The following is a 21,214-nucleotide window of genomic DNA, read 5'->3' as shown; positions in this document are numbered from 1 at the left end:
CGGGGCTTAATCAGAGTAACTTCAGTAGAAAGTTGCATCCTACTAAATTGTTAAGATTAGCCATTGATGTTTTATGGAGTTTTGAGCAGAACATCTATTGGACAGCAGATATAGCTATTTTTATTCAGAATGTGGCCTTTCCAAACCAGTATGTGCAATTAAGTCTTGTTTAAACATCACAAAAGCTAACAATTTCCATCTGCTTTCCACCTCAATCAGAATCAAATTAAAAGAATGAGAGGTCTGTTTTTCTTGCAATCATTGCTCTTTAGTTCTAAATGCTTGTTGTTTTTTTAATTGTTAACTGTCCTTTTTCTTTCCCTCTGCTTATAGAGTCTTCAAAGCCAACTGAAAAGAAGAGCAAAAAGCCAAAGAGTTCACTCTCTCCTATGCTTGCAACAGAGAGTAAGTTGTTCTGCTTTGTTTCCTTTCGGCTGAATTTGAACAGGTACTTTAGAAAGTAGCTGGTTCCAAAGATGATTGTCTTTATTGTGACTGAAGCTAGGGGCATACAGAAAGAGGGCAGCAGCATCAATAATGAAAATCTGGTCCTCCATTTACATATTGGTATGGGTGGTTGAGGTCACCTCCTGCAGTGATCATGATAAGCCTTCTGCCTAGGTGAATCTTCTTGATATCATGTTTGTATGATACACAAGCAGCAAATTTCCCAATTTCTGCATTATATAAACTCATTGTTATGGAGCCACATGAGCAGAAATTTTAGGCGTACTTGGGTCATCATGAGGGTGGTATTCCTCATACAGTGCATACAAAAGTATCTTAAGTAATAAAAGCCAAGAGGTGGGGAAATGGTTTTAATAAGGGTGTACCAAGCCAAATCCTTGTGTATTTAGAACTGATTTTTTTTTAATGGAATTGCTTTGTAGTTGGTGAATGCAAAAGCAGTTCGTTGTTCATACTGGATATGTTGTCTCCAAAACTGGCTCAGGTGTTTTGCTTTAAAGATATATATAAAACCCATCCCTAAATTTTGGCATTGTTTCCCCCTTTTCCTCTCCATATTGTCAGATATCCACAAACTGTCTTGTATACCCTTGCTTTTTGGAACATCTGAGTATTATATTTATATCTCACCTTTCCTCCAAGGGACTCAAGGTGACCTACAAGCTCCTCCTCTGCTCTATTTTTATCCTCACAACAACCCATTGAGGCTGGGTAGGCTGAGAGATAATGACTGGCTCAAGATCATCCAGTAACCTTCATTGCTAAGTAAAGTTTTTAACCCTGATCTCCCAGGTCCTAGTCCAGCACTCTAACCACTAAACCACACTGGCTCTTTCAGCATGTGAATAGGTCTACTTTGCCCTCTTTTAGGGTAGTTATTTGTAGGTTTCATCTTAAAGGAATAGCAGGCTGATCATTCACAACTTTTGGTGGTGAACAGAACACTTCCTCCTTCCTGTTAATGATGGCTGCAGCCCTAGGGATTGTTGCCGGGAATCAGAGTTAAAAACTTAAGTTGGTATGAATCAGTCAAAGGGGATGTATTTTAGTTGGAATAACAAGACTAAATCAAACTCTTGAAACAACTCCAGATTCCATGGCTGTGTAAACAAGACCTCTATAGCAACATTCTTTTACCAAATCCAGTTAAGATCAAGGGAAGAGTTTTTATTCAATTTAACATCAAAGGCAAAATAGTAACATTATACCTGTGTCTGAATAACGGAGAGAGAGAGAGAAATCACTGTTAGCTACTGCATATATTCTTAATTCTTGGTGCTATGACTACAACTAAGGGGACGCGGGTGGCACTGTGGGTAAAAGCCTCAGCGCTTAGGGCTTGCCGATCGAAAGGTCGGCGGTTCGAATCCCCGTGGCGGGGTGTGCTCCCGTTGCTCGGTCCCAGCACCTGCCAACCTAGCAGTTCGAAAGCACCCCCGGGTGCAAGTAGATAAATAGGGACCGCTTACTGGTGGGAAGGTAAAAGGCGTTCCGTGTGCTGCGCTGGCTCGCCAGAGCAGCTTCGTCACACTGGCCACGTGACCCAGAAGTGTCTGCGGACAGCGCTGGCCCCCGGCCTCTTGAGTGAGATGGGCGCACAACCCTAGAGTCTGTCAAGACTGGCCCGTACGGGCAGGGGTACCTTTACCTTTACCTTTATGACTACAACTGCTGCTGTTGAAGGTCTCGTCTCTCCCGCCACCCAATATTTTATTTGAGATTATAACAGAAAGACAGTTAAAGTTCTCTTAGACATCTTGCATTTTGTTGAGAATGGCTGTCCTCTTAGTTACTATTTCACTCTGCTGAGTGAATGAGCTGTCATCCTTTGGCTCCTCAGAAGGAAAAGGGGAATCTCCTAAAATTATTATTAAATTAACAATGTCCATCTATTCTGATGTCACAAAATGAAGAAGTATAAAATCGGTAAATGAATGACTCGCAAATTCATTCATGTAAGCCATAGCCACTTAGATGCTGCCATGTTATATAAAGGTTACCTTTTGCTAGAAAGTGCAGTACAATGCTCAGATGTGGCCGGATTATAATAATAAAGAATGCACAATGTAGAGAAAGGTAGTCTTGACATTTGTAGATTTGAGTGCTCCATGGGTAGCCAGTAATCTAGTCAGGAGAATCAGTGGTGCTTGAGGTGCACATTTTATACTGAAATTATTGAATTTCACCATTCCCACTTTTCCCCCATTGCTGCATCCTCTACCCCACCCCAATCTAGTCTCTAAGGGGGTATTTTTCAGAACATCCAAAGAATCTGGAATCCTTTTGCGCACAGACAACAGAGCAGCTTAGTGTAGGAATGGTGTTTGTCAGGAGAGGTCTTTACAAAATCCCCTCACAGGTTCAGCGAATGCAGGATAGGAACAATGGAGTCATGCCTGCTGGACAGCCCCTCCATTTCTGAGGCACCTGCTGGCCATGACCCCTGGCAGCCAAGCATTTGGCATTGATGAGAAAAGGGCCATACATATATACAGCTCCTTCACCAGTTCATGAACTCTGGCTAGTCAGGGTTCCCAAATGGATGGTGCACCTTATATATGCAGTGATGGCTGGTGCCCCTTGGGACTGTTAGGGCAGAAATCTGAGATGTCAGTAGTAGGTGGAGCCGGAGCCAATGCTAAGCAGAACCAACGAATTCTAGTTTTGTCCCCATCCTTCCTGTTGGGCCACCCCATGAAATGGTTGTAAGAAAGAAAGCAGGCGTGTGGGGGCTGGCTGAGGGCAGACTGAGGTTGGTGGGGCAGTGCCCTAATGGATCAGACTTCACTGCTTATATGCGTATTTGGGCCGCTTTCTCACTAAAGCCACAAGTATAGCTATCTAAGTCAATCTTGCATCACTAAGGGGTTGAGTCTTTCAGAAGTTCTAGTTACCATCCATGGAAATTAAAATATAGGGACAATGTTAGATCATAGACTCATCGAATCTTAGAGCTGGAAGGGACCCAAGGATCATCTAGTTCAACCCCCCACTATGTAGCTATTAATCTTGTAATTAAATTAACCTTGATGTAAATTATTGCTACTCAAGCCTACTTATTGTCATTTTGTTCTACTCTTATGGTGTTTGTGTTGGCTTTGTGACGACTAATGGGAAGAACTGTTCTAAGTTAAAAACGGCAGGGTAACCAATTTTATGGGTGTTCATATTTGAACTGAAATAAACAGTGTTAAATTGTTACTCTTTAGGTTTATATGTGATGAAGAATTTCACACTGAGATGGATTCAATAATGTTTATCCCATCTCACTACTAAAAACTCAGAAGTTATGTCTTTCTTTGATTGGTATAAACATAAAACCTCATTTTGCAGCCTGCTTTCTCCATATTTTTTCATACAGTCCATGTTCTTGTATGAAAGGTTCTTTACGATTCTCTCAGCAAAAACCAGATAAAGGCAGTAAAGGTTTATTCAAACATTAATATTCAGCATAGAGCTGAGCAGGTATAAGGCACTGGGAGAGCAAAGGTGTTTACCGTATTTTTTGCTCTATAGTACTCACTTTTTCCCTCCTAAAAAGTAAGGGAAAATCTGTGTGCATCTTATGGAGTGAATGCAGGCTGCACAGCTATCCCAGAAGCCAGAACAGCAAGAGGGATTGCTGCTTTCACTGTGCGGCGATCCCTCTTGCTGTTCTGGCTTCAGAGATTCAGAATTTTTTTCTTCTTGTTTTCCTCCTCCAAAAACTAGGTGCGTCTTATGGTCTGGTGCGTCTTATAGAGCGAAAAATACGGTAATAAGTCTCCCTCAGCCACACTGCTTCTGAATCGCTCTGTCTCGTAAATTTAATTTTCTGTTCTACCTCTTGATTCAGGATGGTTGAATATTGGGACTGCAGCACCTTCACCGTTTGATTTATCCTTTCATCTGTCGGGTCTAGAGCGAGTTTTCTTTCATAGTCCCTCAATAAGGCCAAAATACCTTCCTTCTTTTCTTCCCTTAACTTTTTTCTATAGCTATTTTGTTGTATTAGGAAGCCCCTTAGGACCGCCTTACCAGCATCCCATACCACCTCTATTGGGGTATTTCTATTCAGGTTCGTCTCCAGATATTCTCTTAAGGTTTTTTTTGCCTTATCCAACACTTCTTCATTTTCAAATAAATATTCATTCATCCTCCACCTGAGCTGCCCTTTCAATTCATTTTTAATCTCCAAAGTCAAGGGGCAATGATCTGACAGGGTCCTGGGTAGTATCTCACTTCTCTTAACTCTCCCTGCCATAGCCCTCGTCAACCATATCTGGTCAATCCTTCCCCAGCTCTGGTGAGGCTCTGAGTAATGGGTGAACTGCTTGGTGGTGGGATTTCGGTGTCTCCAAATATCAATTAGATCTAAATTTTCCACTAGCTCACTAAAGGAGTTAGGGAGCTTCCCCCTATTTGCATTCCTCTGGTTTTCACTTCTGTCTATACTCGGTGTTGGCACCCCGTTCCAATCTCCCAATAAGATTAACTTATGAGGTTCCAATTCCAGCAACATACTTTCTAATTTTTCAAAAAACTCTGTACTTGGAAAATTGGCAAATTGGAAGTCAAATGTGTGTAAGGGTATGATTGGAAATTTTTTCTTCTTTTGAGTCTTTTTTTTATCTGTTTGATGTAGGTGTTTTTAAAAATGCTGTTTGTATTGTATCTTTATATGGTACTTTCGTATCGTATTTGTTGGTTGTTTTGTATCTCTTCAGGATACAATCTCTTTTTAGTATGTTTGTGTAATGTATTTGTGATTTAATAAAGATTAAAATTAAAAAAAAAAAAAAAAAAAAAAAAAAAAAAAAAAGACTCCAGTGTGGTGTAGTGGTTAAGAGCGGTGGACTCATAATCTGGTGAACCGGGTTCGCTTCCCCGCTCCTCCACATGCAGCTGCTGGGTGACCTTGGGCTAGTCACACTTCTTTGAAGTCTCTCAGCCCCACTCACCTCACAGAATGTTTGTTGTGGGGGAGGAAGGGAAAGGAGACTCCTTCAGGTAGTGATAAAGGGGGATATCAAATCCAAACTCCCCTTCTTCTTCTTCTTCTTCTCCTTCTCCTTCTCCTCCTCCTCCTCCTTCTTCTTCTTCTTCCAAGTAACTGTGTAGTCCACCCTACTCCAACCTGGTGTCCTCTTGATGTTTTAGACTACAACTTCTATCAGTCCCAGCTACTATGGCCAATGGTCAAGGATGATGGGAGTTGTGATACAAAACATTATTATTATTCACAGTAATAATAATTATTCACAGTAATAAAAAAAATTTGAATTGCCTTTTACATATGTTTCCAGGTGATTTACAAACACTATAAAAAAGCTGCAACTGTTTTTTAAAAAAACAGTAAGAAAACAATTGAAGATAGGTTTTTAAATAATACAAAATGAACACCTTGGCAAAGACCTTTTCATTTCGCTGTCAAAACAAAAGTGTCTTCAATTTCCAGGAAGTACAGGCAGTGGGTGCCTGCTGCCATATCTCAACAGGGACAGCCGCCCTGCTGTGAGTTACTACAGAGTGGGCTTCTGGAGAATGCCAGGTTGGAAAATGCTGGTGTGTGAACTAGCCTGCAGGATGCCACTCAGGGGAGCTTTCAAGTCTTGGAAGTGAGCAAGACTGCTACACAGTCCCTAAACTTGTATAACCTGTCCTCAGGAAGATGGGATGTACAAATGTTTAGGCAGTTCCCTTTTATATACTTTCTGTAAGTCCTCTTATCTCCAGCCCAGCCCATAGGACTCTTAAGCAGATGCAGGGATAACATAGAAAAGTTATCAGTGACATAAGCTTACTGTGGGAGAGAGCTTACAGCAACTAAACAAACTGTGCCTCAGATTTATCTCAGTTTTGTAAGGGTGACTTTCTAGACTTTGCTGATCTAGACTTACTCCTGATCAGGGAGTAAGCCAGGGGTAGGCAACCTAAGGCCCGGGGCCCCTATGCTGCCCAATCGCCTTCTCAATCCAGCCCACTGACAGTCCGGGAATCAGCGTATTTTTACATGAGTAGAATGTGTCCTTTTATTTAAAATGCATCTCTGGGTTATTTGTAGGGCCTGCCTGGTGTTTTTACATGAGTAGAATGTGTGCTTTTATTTAAAATGCATCTCTGGGTTATTTGTGGGGCATAGGAATTCTTTCATTCCCCCCCCCCAAAAAAAAATATAGTCCGGCCCACCACATGATCTGAGGGATGGTGGATCAGCCCCCTGCTGAAAAACGTTGCTGACCCCTGGAGTAAGCAAATGATCCCTGAGCAATATGCCGTCTATAGCCCAAAGACTGCATAGTTCCCTGAAGTCTTATTTAAAAAAACAGTCTTTTGGGATTTTTGTCCAATGATTAAGCTACTTTGCAGAAGATGTGAGCACCTTGACCTAGACTCAGAAATGAACTGGCAACCAGTGCAGCTGTTTTCAAACATGAGTTACATAAGATCTAAATGGAACTTTAGCCAGTAATCTGACCATTGCCTTTTGGACCAACTGAAGTTTCTGAGTTGCCTTCAAGGGCATATTGCAGTGACTCAGTCTGGAAGTTACTAGAGCACAGAGTACTATGGCCAAGTCATTTCTGTCCAAAAGGGGGAGTAGCTGGCAAACAAATCATAGATGGGAAAAGGTACTCCTAGCCACCAAGCCCACCTTAGCCTCTAGTAGCACGGATGAGTCCAGGAACACCCCCAAGGTATGGACCTACTCCATCCAAGGGAGCACAACTCCATCCAGGACAGACCACCTTCTGGACATGAGGACTTGGAACACATAACAGCTATGTCTTTTCAGAATTTATCCTCAATTTATTGGTTCTCCCAGCAGCTGTCTAACTCCTCAATTGTGTCTCCCAATTCATTTTAGGGCATATATTTTTAAAAAACCTTAAAATCTTAAGTCCCAGAGGATGCACTCCCCTTTTTGTGTTCATTGGGGGGGGGCAGATTATCTCAACTGTTTAAAACAGTTCACTGTGTAATGTTATTTCTTTTTTTCTGTCTGTCTTCCAGCAATCAAAAGAACGGTGCTTGGGGGTATCTCATATCCTTAAGTTAATAAATCTTCATGCTGACTACTGCATAAAATCTGTCCGATTTTATTTCAAACAAAAGTATTGGCTAGGTTATTCTGTGCTCCTGCAGAGAGTTGTTAATATACATCACCACTGACACTGTCCAGAACAAAACCTAGGGAAATCTCCATTGTTATTTCTTAGACCTGATATCCTGGCTAGTGCTGGACGGAATAATTCAAGCTAGCAAGTCTCTGTACTTTCGGTGGGTAGGGCAAATGCAGGATTAATCTTTGGGTGGGCTTGAAATAGTGACCTTGGGCCAGTCACAGTCTGTTAGCTCAACCTACCTCACAGGATTGTTGTGGGGATTAAATGAGAAGAACCATGTAAGCCACCTTGAGCTCCATGAAGAAAAAGGAGGGATATAAATGCAATCAATCAATAGAAGAGCTTTTTGGTGTGTGTTTTTAATGAGCGGGGGGACGGGGGACGACGACTTTGGGACAGGCTTAATTAGTGCATTAGCTTCCCTCTGCATCTCAGTGATATTTCCTGTGAAACTTGAGAGAGAATCCACTATAGGACTGCATCCCAAACACTGTCAAAAGAGAGACCATCAGGTTGCTAAGGCGTATCCAACCAGCTGCTTGAAGCAGCGGCAAAGCTTTTATTTAAAAACAAAAAACAGCCAATTAATCATTAAAGGTAAGCCTGCCCAATCCAAATATCCTTTTGTGTTGCCTGCCCCCCTAAACTTGCTGATATCCCCTCCCTGCTTTCAAGAGGAGAAATGGTGAAACTGGTAGTGGGATAGAGCTTGAGTCCCAGCAATGTTCCATTGTTCTTGAATTATTAGACAGAAGTTTGCAGTGCCAGTGTACAAGGATGTCATCAGTGTAAACATGTCTAAAGTTCCTCATTTTCACAAGCTCCACAGTGGAATATATATATAAAGCACTTACTTTAACTGGGTGGGATTAGCTCTCAGTAGCCAGAATGATCAAAGCCCTATTCTGTTGCTTGCCCTTCAGAAACAAAGCAAAATCTTGCCCAGGTGGAGGAGTGGAGTTTACAGGTGCCATTTTAGGCAAATGTCTTTGGATGGCTCACATGCAACCCGATCACAATTTTTTTTTTATTTAATTTCCATTTCCTATTTCTTAGGGATAGAACCAGCAGTTCTTCCAAGCTCCAATTATAAAAGCATTAAACATATCTGCTGCCATAGTTGATAGCCAACATGCTGCCTCTGACCACTTCCTATTGTGGGCAAGGCTTAGAGGTGTGTGCCCAATCACTTTTTATTAATGAAGTCTTCAGCACAGCATCACCACTTTCTCCCAGAGTTCTAGAACCTGCTGCTTCCCACACTTGGCTTTTCCCAGCTCAGCATCAGTACGTTTAAGAGGATGGCAGCAAAAGTTCCATCGTTGCTTTTTCTTTTTTATTCCATTAGCCTGCAACTTTATACTCTGTAATAAGATATAGTTGCTATAAAAATGTAGAAATAAAGTAACAGCTTCAAGTAGGACCACCACCACCCCTCGCATAAAAACAAAATGCCACTGTGTTCAAGCTCCTAGACATTTAAAACAAGTTTTCCATGGTTGAAAAGTCATTGGAGTGGAATGGTAGTATTGCCGTTGTAACTTCTGAGAATGAACATGTGCAACATGAGGAAATGAACAGTTTTAAGGCTGAGATCTTGCTTTCTAGGCCCTGCACTTATTGTGACAATTTGTGCTTCTTGATAATTATGTAGATAGTGACAGGCAAATTACACTGCAGAGAACTGTAATGCAGAAATGGAGTTTGCTGTCACATTTGTCCCAGAGAACAAAATATAGAGTATGTTCCACTATTCAGAGAGCTTGTGAAATTTCCACTTTGAATAAGATTTCTCACAGACCCAGGAAAATTCAGAGAAGTGATTTAAACAGAATATGGTTTTAATAAACAAATTCGGTATCAACAGGTACTTAGAGTGAGACCTATTATGATCTCTGATAGGTTGGAACTGCTAGAAGAAACATGGGACAGACTTCTATCTAAACTGTATCCAATGCTGCACAGAACTCGGGCAAATCAATAGTGTGAGAACTCATTTTACAAATAATCTTCAAAGTGGGGAAAATAACACTTCTCAAGTGTTGGTCCCTCTGTCTGAATTAGTTCTACAGTGGTTTGTCCATTTTATTTTCTTAAGGGTTAGATCATTGGTGGGAGACTTCTGGCCTGTGGGCCAAATTAGGCCCACTGGCTTCCTAGTTTGACCCAAACAACACGTATGATGTCAGGCAGAAAAGTGCACACCAAGCTCATTCATGGTCATTCATTTCCAGCTGCTGGGGAAATGGTGTGCTCTTTGAATTACAGCTAGAAAGGCAGGATCTCTTTTGAACTCAAGCTGGGGCTTCAAAGGAGGAAAGGAAAGCTGAGAGCACACTTAGAATGTGTTCCAGCTTCTTGCTTTGAAGTAGAATCATTTGATGCCATGTGATTGACAGGTGGGCCACCCCACCCACCTGTCAAAGCAGCCTATAGAGGGTGGGGGAGTTTTGGATCTGCCTTGCCAGTTAGATTAAACTCCTGGATTAAACCTGCAGATCTCAGTGACACTTGGAAGTTGATAAAATAGAAAATATTTCCTCTTACCCACCACGTTTTGCATCATAACTGAACCAGGTTGCTTTTCCTCAAATAAAAATTATTGTGATTAGACTTCCTATCTAGTTTCGGAGGAGTGTACAGGAATGTTTCTCTAATGGGCTCCTTCCTTCCTTCCTTCCTTCCTTCCTTCCTTCCTTCCTTCCTTTCTTCCTTCCTTTCTTTTAGATAAACAGCACCTGGTCTAGAATTCCTTGAGGCTATTTACATTTTGAGATGAGCATCAGTGTGGCAAACACCACATTTTAAGGCATTTTGAACATATGCCTGGCTTATTTGGTTACTTGAAACAAAGAAAAAGGGTCAAACACTGGTGAGATAGTGGGGATGGTAGCCCAACAACATCTGGAGCACCAGGGGTTTTCCATCCTTGCTCTAAACCAGTAAGGAAAATGTTCTGGTTGAGCATGCCATTCCTCCTTGGCAAGTATTTAAGTTTATGCCAGGTATGTTACTTGAATCTCCGCCAGCTTATTATGCTTTATAGTTTATGCCATCCTGACAAGCTGTGACTGAGTTAATACTGGCAAAGAGCAGGATTTTCCATGAGGGCTTTGTTTACATTGCATTCTGCATAGTTATCTGGGGACAGGCAGAAGAGAAGGGTGGTTGTTATTGATCGCCACATATAGAAGTTGATCATGACATCTTATCTCTGTGTTACACAACCCACATGGCACAGTGAAAATTGCCTTTTATTTCCCCCACTCCTGAAATGTTCTTTTCTTGTCTGTAAATGTACAAACTATGCTGAATTGCCCATGTCCTCTCAGTGAAGGTCAGCCCAGAGATCCTTCTAAAATGTGTTGTGGTTTTCTTTCAGCAGCAGGCATTCCTCAAACATGGTTAACCCATTTTAATCAGATTAGATGTTTTGCTTTGCATCTAGTTCTTTATATAGGCAGGAATTGCTTCATACAATCTTCTTTCCCTTTTCTTTTCTTTTCTTTTCTTTTCTTTCCATTCTATTGCTGCACTCTTAATATGGGCCTAAAGTTCCACTTAGAATTATCAGTGCATGCACTTGGTATCTTCTCCCCAACCAATACCCCCTCTCTTTTTTATATAGTTCATGCGTATGAAGCATATGATAACAATAGGATTCACACCATTTCCCAAGAAGATAGTAGAGGAATCGAAGGTCAATGAGCAAAGCAACTTTAGATCCACATGGCCAAAAGCTGAGGATTACTAAGAGTGGGAGCAGATTGTTTATGGCAGAGTTTTCTCGTATTAGTCCAGTATTCCCCACCATTTTGAACTTCACACAGTGCCCCAGAGCTCCTAAAAGCATTGTTCTTGGTTGCAGTGGAAAATTAAAAATGGTGTGTGATTCTTAGACACAGTTGCTTAAGAACACAGGGAACTGCCTTATATGGAGTCCATCCCGCTCTGTATTTTCTACAATTACTGGCAGCGGCTCTTCCTTAACTGGAGATGCTGGTGATTGAACCTGGGCCATTCTTCATGCAAAGCAAGACCCTGTACTGCAGAACTCTGCCCACTCTGGGAAAGAAGGCGGATTGCATCATGACATGCCCATTTCCCAAAAGGCCAAGTTGCTAATTTAATCATGAAAAGAATCTTACTAGATCACTAATTCAGTTGCAGACTCTGGAAGTTTTCTCAGTAGGATTTTGCTCAGGAGATGCTCGCACTGGTGAAAGGGGAGGAGGTGATTTTCACCAAATACTCCTGCCCTTGTAGCTCCCATGCACACCACACCACAACTGCTCTGATGAGTTACAGCACCCTCTGGAATAGTGTGTTTGACTGGCCTTCAAAACTGAAGGGGAAATCAGTGACAATAGTCTCCTCTTTCTTGCTTGTTCAAAGCTCATTCCGCAAATGGAAGGAGCCTTTCATTCACGGAATGCAAGTCTAGACCCAGCCGTCAGAAAGGTAGATACAATTTTATGTTGTCATATTGGGAGAACTGGGCAGGAGAGGAAAGGCAATATGGATGCTAGAAATGCCCTCAGAAAACTTGGTTGGAAGGTTTTGGTAAAAGATAATAATGTAAAAGGCTCCACTAGGGGTTCATCAGTGGACTCATACTGCCCAGCCCTCACTGTTGCCCTGCCCTGCCCACCCCTGCCCCACTCTGGTATGCAGCAGCAATTCTGGTACCAGAAAGCCCAAATCCTTGTGCTGCTCCTCCCTGACCACTATTCCTACTTATACCAATGTAACTCAGTATTGTATACCCTGATAGGCAGTGGCTCTCCAATATTTCAGACAGACATTCCCAACATGCTGGGTTTTGAACAAGGGACTTTCTGTATGCAAACCAGATGCTCTACCACTGAGCTATTGTTTCTTCAGCTTCCCACCATACAAATAGACTGGAGTATTCTGGGAGCAGAGGCTATTGTTGGAATGTATGGCAAAGTGGAGGGGAAGCCTCATGGGACATGAGAAATCTTGGCTAATGATAGTTGAGGATTTTGAGAAACCTTGACCTGACTCTAAGGATGTCACAGCAGTGACTAATACAGAGTGGGCACTGGTGTTAAATGGCCCATGGTGTGCAAAGGCATCTATAATACAAACAGTACTCTTTTCCCTCTGGAAATTAAAGCTATAGCTTCAGGTAAATTTCCTTGAATTTCTGTTTCCTAAAGAAGGGCTTGATGTCTCAGAAAGTATGGGCTGTCCTGTGAGTGCAGCTGAAGTTTGAGCTGCTAAATGGCTAGCATTTTAAAATATCAAGCTGCTTATTAAAGAGCCTAAGTGTGGAGATTTAGAAGCTTAGCTATAAGCCTTTGTTTTGAAAAGCTTTGCAGTGGCATTATTGTGCAGGGGGGAGGAGGATGGACCACTGCTGAAGTCATTAAAAATTTATGGTTGTTTGGAAGTAACATCTCAGGTTTATAGAAGTGAAGCTAGGGAAAGTACAGGAGAATAATCTCTCTCTTGTGCTTGACCACATTGGTAAAATTTCTAGTGGAAGCAGGTATTGGTAGGTACTGAAACGCCAATGGGGCAGAAGCCCATGACACAAATGAGCATCATATTTACATATGCTAATATATATAAAGAGAGAGAGAGATATGACCCTGGGTAATTAAGATGGTGGTGGGTATCTGAGGTCTCACCAGCAGTGCACTTTGGAATGTGCTTAGCTATAAGTAAGGATGGGCAAATCTGTCAATTTGATTATTTTTATCAAACATCTGTACCTGATTTGTGGTGGAGTTCTCCTACAGCTTGGCAGTGTGACAAAGCAGAAGGCCATGGTTTCTCCAGGTGAGAGGACTCTCCCTGAGGTGGTTTGACAGAGACCATATAGACAACCAATCTACAAAATAAACTCTTCCTCCCCCCCTTTTTTTACACCAAACCTCCCAGAACTCTTTTTTCATCTTTTGGGTGCTTAGAATGCAACTTGGCAGCATCAATAGATAGACAAGCTCTTTAAATGTGAAATGGTTAATTGGTTGGTTGGAAATTGTTTTGAATTGTCTTGGACAAGAAGAAGCAGCTAACAAGTTTAATAAACTCATCATCATCATCATCATCATCATCTGTACATCCCCAAATCTACTTTGGAGGACCTTGAGCAGAGTGTGGGGGACAGCAGTGTTGTGCAAGAAATCCTTGCACTGATGGAACCTTAGCCTTAGTACTGCATTGAATGCAACTCATAATGACAGGAAGACTTATGGATACAGGTTTTGCCCAGATAGTCTCCAGCCTTTAGTGCAGTTATATGAGATTTTTCCACTTGATCATTTTTGTGTGGCTCAGACAGTGCAGTGAGAGATTTACTGGGAAGGAAGGAGCAGTTGGGAGTTTCGTGTTACTATTTTTAGTAAAATGCCTGAAAAGGGAAACGAGAGGGAGATCGGGACAGACACAAACACAGACGCTTCTGAGCATCTCTACTTATGGGACTAGCATTTGCACCATTGAAATGGCTTGGAAAAATGTTTCATAGCTGCAAACCCATTTAAAAGGAGCCTTTCCCCACAGTAGGTGATATTTTCTCATGCCTAAAATTATTCTGCTTCAATATCAGCCTTTTAATGCTTTGAAAATCTCACCCTTTAAAAACAAACGTTATGTGATTAGTTACATAGCCACATTATAGGAGTATTTGTCCTCCTTTGCTCTCAGTCCTACTCTTGACAGGAAACAAATGCATTCTGGGGAGGCTGCACCCATTTCCTCTCAGGGCAAAACTACACTCATTACATTGGTACTTTGTGTGTATGGAGCTGCCAATATAATTTTTTTTTTTTTTTGTAAAAGCAACAGTGGGGGCCCCTGCTTTGGATTGGAGCCATGACATGGGGGAGGGGAATTGGATGCTTTCTCCTCATGCCCCATGGGACCTGAAACCAGAGTTGCCTCTGCACCATTTGCTATTAGCACTTTTTTTTTTTTTTTTTTAAGTGCACAAGTTTCTACCTCTGGCTGGTAGGAATAGCAGGGAGTTGATCTAGTTAGAATTTCATAATCCTAATTCAACAAAGGGATTCCCAGTGACTTTTTTTACAAAAGTAAAACGATGTTGGGAGATCCTGACACTTGTTACAGTGCCATGTTTACACAGTTCCCTTTTGCAAACAGGCAGCTTCTACTTGTATAGTGAATTCACATATTTTGTTGTGCTCATCACAAAGTTCATCTACAAACCCCTCTCTTTGTTTAATTAGGTGAGGCAACAGTGAAGAAAAAACCAGCTCCCAAGACTTCACCCAAAGCAGGTATTGGAATATTGCTATTAATACAGACAAGAGAACAGTAAACAAATGCAGAAAAATTACCATGCAACACACTTTAAACAACCTTGTTAGTTGTACCCATTTGAGTTTGATAGCTTGACAGTTCAGGACAACGATTCTCAGTTACCTGTCTTCTTTTGTAGGTCTGTCAGGTGTGTGTTTGTATCAGTGTAATACAATATGTTGTTTTAAGGCTTAGACACACAGCATTTTCAAGAGACTGCAGTTCTGTCAGACAGGAAGTCTTAAACTCCCTCTCATTAGACCTCCCCAAGTTAAAAGTAAAAACCAATTATAACTGAATAATTATAACTGAATTGGTATCTGAAGAAGTGTGCATGCACACGAAAGCTCATACCAAGAACTAACTTAGTTGGTCTTTAAGGTGCTACTGGAAGGAATTTTTTTTGTTTTGAATAAAGTGACTTTAGTTCAAAGACTAACCAAATTCTTATCCCAAATCAGATTTTTTCCCCTGTGCTGATGGATAGATTTCTGCCCCATACATGCCCTTACACTGAACCAGACCTGGAGAATTCATAACCTATCAAGTCAAATGCTGTTCATCAACTATAAATTAGGGCTAATGATTCGTGCTTAATGAGTGTTTTTGCAGTGCCAGGCAGCTAAAAAAAGCAAGAGGTTTAATGGACTTCTGGTGGCCCACAAAAAATTCCTGGTTAGCTGCATTCAGTATGGGACTAGAGGTGGGTGAGCTGTCCCATAGCTCCCTCAGATTAACTCAGAAATTATCTGAGATCTTCCACCCTATAAGTCTGGGGAGGAAATCATGCACATCCTTTTTAGCTTGCATCATCTGTAGAGGGAGATTTGAGTGACTGCATAGACCAAAACCAAGGGAGGAAGTCCAACCCCCTTCATGACGGACACTTTAGGCAAGAGTGCCCTCCATGGAACCCTTGTTTGTTTGTTTGTTTTTACCATAGGAAGCTACCTTTATATGCAGGACTTATCTACACTTTCCTTTCTTCCATGCTTTCCAGGCACAGTCTAATGCTTTAAAGCTATGTGTCCAAGTGCTCTCTTTTATTTTCCCTTTCTTTTTTGCTCCAGAGCTTTCCCCATTAAAATCAACTCTTTTAAAGCTGAATCCGTGGAAAACTCTAATTTCTGGTTGTTGCACTTCAGCTTTAAAGAGAATGTTTTCATGGGGAAAGGGAAAAAAAGAAGAGCACTTGGACACAGAGCTTTAAAGTGTGGACCTGTGCCTGGAAAGAGCAGGGCAAAAGGTAAGTCATATCATTAGTCTGTCTATCTCAGTGCTACCTACACCGAAAGGCTCGCCAGGGTTTCAGGAAAGGTTCTCTCCCAGTCCTAACATGGAGATGGCAAGCACTGATCCAGTTGCTCTACCACTGAGCTGCAGCTCTTCCTCATTTGTCAGCTCAGTCTTGTCTCTAGAGACCTCTAAAGGGCATCTCCAAGACTGAGCTGAAATTGCTGCCTTGTTATCCTGTAATCCTGGTAGAGCGGTTGGTGTGCTTTACTTTTAACCTCCCATCCCTGGCTTCACTCAGCCAGGAGACTGGGCTCTTTTCACAGGTGAAGCTTTGAAAAATTGGTTAGATAAATGGGAATAGGTTAACTTACCCATCTGGATGCATTGACATGATAACTTTGAAAAGTCTGTCCGTCAGCCCAAGAAGCAGCCCTGCATCAGTGAAAAATGGAGGGAAGCAGAGCCACATAGATGTAGGCACACTTTTAATGCCTTAGTTGTTAGCTTCCTAAACTCAGAGCCAAAAACTTGCTCCAGTGAGAACCCTATCTCTAAATAAATCCTCCCTTTTTGCCAGCTCTTCCCCCCCAGATTGTTCAGTTCCCAGAAGACCAAAAAGTTCGGGCTGGTGAATCGGTGGAGCTGTTGTGCAAAGTTGCAGGAACTCTGCCCTTAACCTGTACCTGGATGAAATTTCGGAAGCAGGTAACACTATCTTTGTTGCTGTTCTTTTGTTCATAGGTTGCATGATAGAAGGTGGTATCTGAAAATAATGTTTGCATATATGGAGTATTCATGTTCACCCAGAATCATATGTTGCACATGCAGCCAAATGTCAGCTATTTTCCTACACAGCAACTTGCATCTACATCAGCTGGAGCAAGAAGCTTTTTATCCTATGAAATATCCTAGTAATGATAACTCTGTGGCACGTTTGTCCATGCTGAATATTACTGAAAAGTCCTAACTAAATGTGGTGGTAAAACAGACACCATGGCAAAGGTGTAGTTCAATAATGACTTGCTGTTTCCTTGAAAGTAAGGGCTAAGCTACACACAGTGCTAAATGCATCACTTAAGGTAGTGATTCTTTTTTAAATGGTCAGTGGTAGGTATCTCCCCCTCCTTGCCCCCCTCCACATGAAGATTAGGGCCCTCGTTTGCTAGGAGAGGAGATTGAACCTCCGCTGTCCTGTAGTTTCAGTCCCAGCAAAAGCATTCTCCTCCCATGCCGCTATTAGTTCAGGAAGAAAGTTACTACAATGGGAACTTCTTTCCTGGAACAGCGAGCAGGTTTTGTGTGTCTGATTTTGTTGGGACTACAGCTACCAACAAGAGTGGGGTGATTAAATCCCCTCTCCCAGCACAATACAGTCCTGATCACACACTATGCATGCTATTTAATATTTCATAAGCATTCATGAAATTACAAGTGATGCATTTAGCAAAGTAATTGCTTGTGGATAGCGTTTGCCTCCATGAGGCAAACATAGCAGTAATAGTGTGTTATCGTATGCAAATAAATAAATTCTACTGATCTTCTCCTCCCTACACTGCTCTTGAGAGATCCCCCAGATATGCTTTTTTGTCCCATCTCAGCTTGTGTGGAGGCAGCCAAATATAGTATTCAGATCTTGGCTTACGGATAACTGTTGCTTTGCCTCAGGGTGCTGACTGAAAAGCCAGGGATATGATTAGACTCGTTATTATTTCACTTTTAGGATCAGAGAGAGATGTCTGCTACACTCTGAGGTTTTCTTGTCATTAACCTCTCTCACTCTTACATTTTTGTAGTTTCACTGGTCTGTGTTTTTCTTACGAATTCCATTATTTTCAACAAATACATCTTCATTTCCTTCTTCTGCCCCATTCCTTAGTACCATTTTGGAATCTATAAAAATCCCTTGTAATTGCCTTGGAGGGGTTATACATTATTATTTTTAGATCAGTGTTAATCCAGTTGCCCCACATGCTTGTGCCATTTGAGCGGAAGGGTAAGTGCTTGGATATTAGCTACGCTTTCGTACCACTGCATAACTTGTGTTCTATGGGAAAAGGTTGTATCCTTTTTTTTCTTTTCTTTTTTTTTACTTTGTGGAGATCACACCCAAACTGAGTTTAGTTAGAGGTAGGAATAATACAAATGGTTTCTGGACAGCTTTTGTGGGTCTCTTTCCTTTATTTTTATCCCATTTTACAGCCAAGTATTGTCTCCCTAAGAAGCTCAAAAGTAAAGAGAAAGAGAGAGACTCTGCCTTCAGTCTTAACAAACTAAACAAAGCACACAAGGGAAGGGGAATGGAAGAAAAGGTAGAAGAGAGAGATCAGTCCATCAAGGCCAGAATGATGTGGCAAGCTGTATCAAGTTTGAGCCAGGCTGGTGTTTCTGCTTGGACAGTGGTTGGTGGCTTTTGTTCCCTTTGGCTGATGGATGGAGCCAGAGTGTCCTTTTCGCTTGTTTCTGCAGTCCCAGGGCAACGGACAGCTGCAGCTGTGTGTTCTTTCTGGCAGGGACATTTTATGATGATGATTTACTTGCTTCTCATTTGTTAGCTTTTAAAATCTGTTTTGTGAATGCCGTTTTAAATTTTTGTTTCTTAGCCACCTTCAGTTGTTCAGTTATCAACTAGAAAGGCAGGATATAAATATTCACAATCGAGAAGTAGTTCTAAGTCCCTTCTATAAAAGAGGATGGCCACTTGTCCTACTTTACAGAGAGCAGTCCTCTATTTGAATAGCTGTCTGGTCCAGTGTCAATTTAAAGGTTAAAAAAACCAACAGTGATAAGAAGTAAGAGAAGGAACCTCGAAATTGCTCATAACAGCATGTGGACAACAGATTATGCAGGAACAGAGGTTTTTGCTGAGTCTCTTTTGGCCACTTGGCTCATGTCCACAGCTGGCTCATGTCCACAGCTGACCACTGAGCTGACAGTATGATCAGGAAGCTGCTTTGCCAGCAGCTCCTGACAAAGGTATTTCTGAATTTGCATACATACGCATATGCAAATATGAACATCTCTGCCATCTTTTGTCTTAATTTTTGTTGAAGCATTGCCTCTCCTTTTGGTAATGCATAAGTGGCCATCCTAGTGCCAATTCTTGGGCAGCAATAAACCAAGATGCCTGCTGCTTGGGGATATTTCATGTTGAGACCTCGGACTCCAGTGGCAGACAGTTGTACCAATCTATCATTTCTGGTATAGTCTATGTAACCATAATGCTTCTGTTAGGCTTGAAACCCCAATAATCTGTTCTGTTAAGTGGAATGATCACCACCTTGAATTCCTGGCTAACTCAATACCTTTTCAAGATTTTCTAAGTTTTGCTGATCATACCAGATGTAGCTAAATTCCATAGATGACTGTGTCCATACTACAATCACATGGACCAAGGGAATCCATTGGTGACAAGTTCATTACATAAAAAATTATTATCTAGATTGTACAATTTCTTGATAACAATTTCAAGAATGGTGTGTGATTCACACGTTTACATTTCTTCCGTTGCACAGAACTAAAGGAGTCTGAGCTTCATGTTAAGGTTTGCTGGACACTGGTTAAAAAAATGTGATAAAGACAATATAAAGCCTGTTGAGAACTGAAATCCTCCTGAGATCTTGTGAATTTATTACTACTCCTACAGGATCAGCTACAGGAAGCTAGCTTTTGCAGTCTTTTGCCAGAATAGACTTTGTTACTAAGACCTTCATGATTTTTTTGTTGTCTCAAAATGTACAGCAGGACATGCCAAACTAAATAGCCTTCATTTTTAATGAAACTCTAGATGAGCTGGAGCAACTCTTATCTAACAGGAAGTGGAGGGGAGGACACTGACGCTATTATCTATTCTCATATTTAGAACAGACTGTGCTGCTTTAAAAAAAATTAAGTATCTAACCTCTTGCTTGCCCTTATTGACTAAACTTCATGAAAATCAAGTTCTAAGTATTCTTGACATTTTTGACCATGATTCTTATCTTAGCTTCATAGAATTGTAGAGTTGGAAGGGATCCTGAGGGTCATCTAGTCCAACCCCCTGCTATGCAGGGATCTCAACTAAAACAGCCATAACAGACAGCTATACAATCTCTCTTTAAAAACCTCCAATGAAAGAGAGTTCCCCACCTTCCAAGGGAGCTCATTCCATTGTAGAACACCTCTTACTGTCAGAAAGTTCTTCCTGGTGTTTAGTTGGACTCTCTGTTCTTGTAACTTGAATCCATTGGTTCAGATCTTAGCCTCCAGAGCAGAAGAAACCAAGCTTGCTCTGTCTTCCATGTGATAGCCCTTTAGAGATTTGAAGAAATTCATGGCCAGTCGTGCTGTTTGTTAGTTATAATTCATTTCAGTAAAATGGGTACAATGTTTTGAATGTACCCAGTTTGATGACTGAAATAACTATTTTACACAATAAATAATTTTGCACAGTTTTATTACTTAAAACATACAGTATTATAGAAACTGCTTGACTGGTGATCTAAGCAACTAGAAGGGGGTCTAAGAGAGCAAACAGAAGGGTGATATCAAGGGATATGACAGATTGATGAGTTCTGCCAAACATACGTGTCCCACTTCTTTAGTGTTTGGCAATTCCTTAAATTGACTTTAAATTATATCTTCAAAATACCTGCCTTAACCTATCTCTTTAATTTGGCAGATCCAAGAGAGTGAACACATCAAAATTGAGAATGCTGAGAACAGCAGTAAGCTAACTATCTCCTCCACTAAGCAGGAACATTGTGGATGTTATACTTTAGTAGTAGAAAACAAACTGGGCAGCAGACAAGCCCAGGTTAACCTCACCATTGTAGGTAAGTAAACTGGATTATTATTTTTGTAGGTAATGTTGATAAGTGACCTGGGCTCCTCAAACTTGAATCAATGCAATTAATTATGGAGGAAAACAATGAATGATCATTTTCCATATTTTTGGAATCAGTTTATGCCCTAGTTTGTGTCCTTTTTTGGTTGGAGAGCTGCATCACAGAATTGAGAGAAGTGTAAATATTGTGAGATAACTGTGTTTCAGTTTGCGCATTTCAAGAAATGTTAATTGGGCAGGTTTGTATTAAAATGTGAACTGAACAAAATTTATCCCCTATTCTCAGTGG

The 21,214-nt window shown here is 41.2% G+C and overlaps 1 protein-coding gene across 9 annotated transcripts in view; it reads left to right on the top strand.

Moving 5' to 3' along the window:
- MYLK (myosin light chain kinase) overlaps positions 1 to 21,214 on the top strand; it is a 190,430-nt gene that overhangs the window by 133,669 nt on the left and 35,547 nt on the right. For all 9 annotated transcript variants that reach the window (XM_077934968.1, XM_077934977.1, XM_077934971.1 and 6 more), the window contains 4 exons: positions 334 to 405; positions 14,795 to 14,845; positions 16,681 to 16,808; positions 20,761 to 20,914. In XM_077934968.1, coding sequence (XP_077791094.1) covers positions 334 to 405; positions 14,795 to 14,845; positions 16,681 to 16,808; positions 20,761 to 20,914 — 405 coding nt within the window. The remainder of the gene's footprint in view (positions 1 to 333; positions 406 to 14,794; positions 14,846 to 16,680; positions 16,809 to 20,760; positions 20,915 to 21,214) is intronic.

The sequence above is a fragment of the Podarcis muralis genome, chromosome 1 (genome assembly GCF_964188315.1).
Source record: "Podarcis muralis chromosome 1, rPodMur119.hap1.1, whole genome shotgun sequence".
NCBI lineage: Eukaryota > Metazoa > Chordata > Lepidosauria > Squamata > Lacertidae > Podarcis > Podarcis muralis.
This window is presented reverse-complemented; position numbering and strand designations above follow the sequence as displayed.